Genomic DNA, 4,719 nt, shown 5'->3' on the forward strand with positions numbered 1-4,719 from the left:
TCTTGTTTTTTCTGTAGACTTTGTTGTACCTTACAGGTATGACTACCCCAGTAGACAGTTTTGTTTCTGAGGTTTTAAAGGTATATACTTTTAGTCATTGCCCATGAAAATGTGAAAAAAGTGGTGTAGGCCTTTAATCCCAGCACTCCTGAGGCAGAGCCAGGTGGATTTCTGAGTTCCAGGCCAGCCTGGGCTACAGAGCAAGTTCCAGGAAATGCACAAAAACAGACAGACAGACAGACACACACACACACACACACACACACACACACACACAACCAGAAACAAAGGGGGGGGGTGAAGCTGTCAAATTTAGAACCATTTGAAAATCATAATTTTGTACTTAATAGATTTAAAGGAAGGTTGTTGTCATGGAGACCATAAGATACACTGCCACTAAAATACAAGAAAGCTTATACCGAGTGTGGCGGCTATCAGACTTCATGAGCACTTTTTGTATTTGTTGGTGTTTCTGCCTCCTTAGTAATGGGCTTATGGATATACTTTATTAGTAATCTTTCTAAGAAATGAAGTGTTTATTGAATCAGTTTATAAAATGGCTTAAGCATTTCTATCCCAAACTAGAAATCTAGTTATATTGCTGCATTCTAACATATATCAAAAACAAATGTATAGGCAGAGGCACAAAAAAGATTTTGACATTAGCTTTGTTCCCAGGTTACACTAGGACATCAAATGTTAATCCAAACTTCCCTCCATATACTTTCTGAAGTTTGCATGAGAAAGTATGGCCTTCATGTGGGATTGCTAACTAGTTTAAAGCACTCCGGCTTAGGAAATCCATCCACCAGAAAACAAATAGGCTATTGCTGTTTGTTTGAGACAAGGTCTCAATGTAACCCTTGCTGTCCTAGAGCCTCAAACTCTAATCCGGCTGCCTCTGCCTACACACTCTTAAGGATTTTTGCTAGCTTGAATCCTGTTAATTTTCTGTAAATCGCGAAATGGGGAAAATTTTTATTAAACTGTCTTAAACTTAACATTTGTAAGGTCACACAAGTTGTTTTGGTTTCGTTTTTTTTGCTGTTAGCACTGTAGGACAGGAAGTTTAGTCTAAGCTGGGTGCACACCTTTAATCTCATGGTTCAGAGACCCTGTCTCAGGAGTAAGGCTCGATTTACAAACAGTAAGCAAAGCAGTAGCCTCACAGGTTAACAGTCATATCCAAGATTAGGCAGCCACAAATCATTTAAATGAAAACGACCTACTGGGGGGGAAAAAGTTTTATTTCTGAATTTCATGCTTCAAAATCAGATCATAATTTTATGAACTTGTCCTTTAGGATACTCAATATTTGATTTGGGAGGTATCTGGTCTGAACTTAATTGAGGAAATACAAATTGGCTACTTTGCTTATAAGCACTGAAAAGTAACTTGCTCTTCGGGTTAAACGTGCTAAAGATTACTTTGCATAAATTAATCCTGGGTCACACTTAATCATCAGTTGCTTGCAGAATTTGATAAAGCCAAAATGAGTCTTTGGGTTTAAAAAGGTCAGGGAGAGAATCTTATGCTGCATCTTACATTTCTTTTTTAAAACAGGAAACGCAATTGCAGCTTAAAGCCTTTCAATATTAAAACTTAATACAATAAATTGACTTTGTATGGGTCACAATCACATCAATTACATCGATGCACTGGCACTTAAGCACAAGGGCAATCTTTAAAAACTGGAGACCTTTAAAACTAGGCCATTGTATAAAAAACAGTTCATGGTCTTATATTCAGCAAATTCACACTAAAAATAGTCTCTTTTTGTAGAATAAAGGCCAGAAAAACTTTACATATGTTACAAGCTCATTACATGTATTTACATGGCTCTTTTCTTCCGTATTTAATTTTCACACGCACAACTAACTACCTGCTTCAAGCAAGCTTTGTAGACATGAGGCCAGATCACCTCAGTAGCTATGGAAGATGCTAGCGAATAAAAATGTTACTTGAAAGCTATTCAGTATTTGTTTTTGGAAAAGATTTGGTGTATAAATGCCTTACCAACTGTATTTAAGAAATTTTGGGCTATCTACTTGGCCTCATTCTAATAAGCTCCAATTGCCCTTTACACATTTACCACTGTACAACTTTTATAAGATGCCCATGATGTTATAGTTTGAGTGTCCCTAGAACGCATAACTGAACTGTGCACCTTGTTTGGAGTCTTTGTATATCTTAGCTAAATGCTTATTTGATTTTTTTTCTTTCCTGTTTTCTTGCTAGACAATAAAGCTGATTACTGTTCCCGAAATCTAAGCTTGAATTTAGTTAGCAAAACTACCAAGTATTATTAAACTATCCCTACACTATTACAATATAGTGCACACAGGACATAAATCAAATGTCTGCTTATACTTGTAAACTTAGCACTTTTATAAAAATTCCCTAAAGTCAAATCAACTTATGGCTACGTATGAACATCACAGAATTTAAAATTAGTACTTAGGATTTTAAACCTGTACTTTAAGTAGGGTTTTAAGTTGAAATGTCATTATTTCCTTATCTGAAGGGTTCAATGAAACAGGAACCCAGTGGCTTGGTGGCTTGGGGAGAACACTTGGTGATGGCGGTTCGCTAAATTTAGCTCCGGCATAGTTCTGGTTAACTTGAGACTTAAAAAGCAAGCTCGGACTTGATAAGCTAGCATTCCAGTTTGGGTTGTTAGAAAGGCTCTTGTTCTTTCCCCCATTCTGCATGGCCTGCCACGCAGCTGCCGATGGAGCATACCCATGTCCTCTTTCTTTTTTCTTATGAACGATCTTCATCTGGGAATTCTGATCCTTGGTCTTCTGTCTGTTGTGCTGTTGTTGGTTCTTACTAACATTTCTAGATTGAGGGGCTGGAATGTTGTACCTCTCTCCACCTCCCATCTCGAGCTTCTTTGTCACCTGTAAGGAAAGAAATGAAGTTTCCAAAGCTGCAGTTCTAGAAATGTCGTTAGACAGGCTTGCCCCACCAGACCCTTTATCTCAAAAATAGGAAAAAGCAAGTCCTTAGACAAATACCAGTTGTTGGTGAAAGCTATGTATTCATTCTGTGTATAGCCTAAGAAACACTTGAATTCACCACCGCCCTTGGGGCAGTGTCTTCCCATACCAGACTGGTCTCCAACTTTAAGCAGTTTTGCCCCAACCTTGAGTGCTACGATTACGGGGATCTACCATGGCTATAGTCCTTAGTTTTATTTCTATCATAAAATATTAGCCTCATTATGATGTGACTATACCTTTCAGTCTGCTTTTCAGATTGCAGGATCTTCACTCCTTGTCCTCTTCCTTGCTGCCAAGCCCAGGATAAGAGATGTTGCTTTCGGCTAGATCCTTTCCTTTGTCTCAATACATAAGTTTTCATGAGCCAATCTGCTGATTTCAGCCTAGGCGCTGAGGCCAACATCGAGTCTCCTCAGCACACAAGTGTGAGAGAAGTCCTAGCTAGAAAAGGAAATAGAATTACTTGAAAATAACTCAAAGTGATCGCTTAAACTTTCTACAGAAGTAAATGGCTGTTGCTACTTCCTCAAAATAAGGTAGATGTATGAGACCATGAGTTTCTTTGACCTCATAAATGTCAACTTACAACTCCATGATGTCTTGTAAGTCCTACCCGCCTACTGAGGAAGCCTTTGCTTCCGGGACCACACCAAGAAACTAGGGACAATGAGTTCCACCCGGATTTTCTGCTTCCAACACTTCCACACCAAGGCACTGTTCACAAAACCTACATGGTGCTTTGGGAATGAGTCCACACTCCCGGTCCCGTAACCCTAGCATTTTAAGATGTGCACGCCTCGAAAGAACGGTCATCGAGGTTTCTCTCAATGCGAAACTAGCAAACACCCCCACAAGGCTGAGAAAGCCTCCGATTTTCTTTGTCACAATGTCCGTACTCTGGGCCACCCGAAATGCGAGCCTACGGGCTGGTCGCCCCTGCCCGGACCAGCCCGCGCGGCTCAGCTCCCAGGAAGACACGCTGCCCAGCCCCGCTTCCTCCTCAGCCCGGCCCAACAATGGGCTCCGCGGCGGCCAACATGGCCGTCCCCGCCACTCACCGACTTCGAGTTTGGGCGGCGGCGGCGCGACGACTCCCTCTCGATCCCCAAACCTCCCTCCCTTCCCAGGGAGAAACGATGCACGGATCAAACACTGCCCACGAGCGAGTCACACCACAGTTCCGTCTTCGACCAACCTTCTCCTGCCTTTACCGACAAAATGGAGGCCGCTGCGAGCGCGGAAGAGGGCCGGCGACTCCGCAGCCAATCAGGACGCAGCAGCGCGTTCCGCGGCCAATGAGACGCCGGCCACCGCCTGTTGCTGGGGCAGGCCGGAGCGAGTGCGGGGAGGCTGTTGTGGTGGTTTGAAATCTGCGGGAGGAGCATGTCGGGAGTAACTGCCCAGGCTCGGGAGCTGCGCTGCGGTTCTCCCGTTGGGTGGCTGGTGGCGTAGGCATTTTTTATGGGCAGAAAATACTCAGTTGCTTCGGTGACCGGGCCCCTGCCCAGCTGCCCTGCAGTCACTCGGCGGCCCCCGAGGCTGCTTGGGTCGCACTCTCTCCACCCAGAGCCCGGCAGCCCTTCTGCACAGGACCATCTTCACTTCTGAGTGCCCCTCTGATCTAACTTCGGGTTGTCTCTGGACCGGAGACAGTCGCCACCATCAGGGCCTGCTTTTACTAAACGGCGCTGGCTGGTCCCTTACTACATTTTTT

The 4,719-nt window shown here is 43.5% G+C and overlaps 1 protein-coding gene across 1 annotated transcript; it reads right to left on the minus strand.

Moving 5' to 3' along the window:
- Positions 1 to 958: 958 nt before the first annotated feature.
- Pnrc2 (proline rich nuclear receptor coactivator 2) lies at positions 959 to 4,238 on the minus strand. Its single transcript, XM_028875447.2, has 3 exons — positions 4,064 to 4,238; positions 3,242 to 3,446; positions 959 to 2,903 (listed from the first exon to the last, which is right to left on the minus strand). The coding sequence occupies exon 3, from the start codon at positions 2,883 to 2,885 to the stop codon at positions 2,466 to 2,468; it is 420 nt and encodes a 139-aa protein (XP_028731280.1). The 5' UTR covers positions 2,886 to 2,903; positions 3,242 to 3,446; positions 4,064 to 4,238; the 3' UTR covers positions 959 to 2,465.
- Between the last annotated feature and the right edge of the window lie 481 nt (positions 4,239 to 4,719).

The sequence above is a fragment of the Peromyscus leucopus genome, chromosome 2 (genome assembly GCF_004664715.2).
Source record: "Peromyscus leucopus breed LL Stock chromosome 2, UCI_PerLeu_2.1, whole genome shotgun sequence".
Classification (NCBI taxonomy): Eukaryota; Metazoa; Chordata; class Mammalia; order Rodentia; family Cricetidae; genus Peromyscus; species Peromyscus leucopus.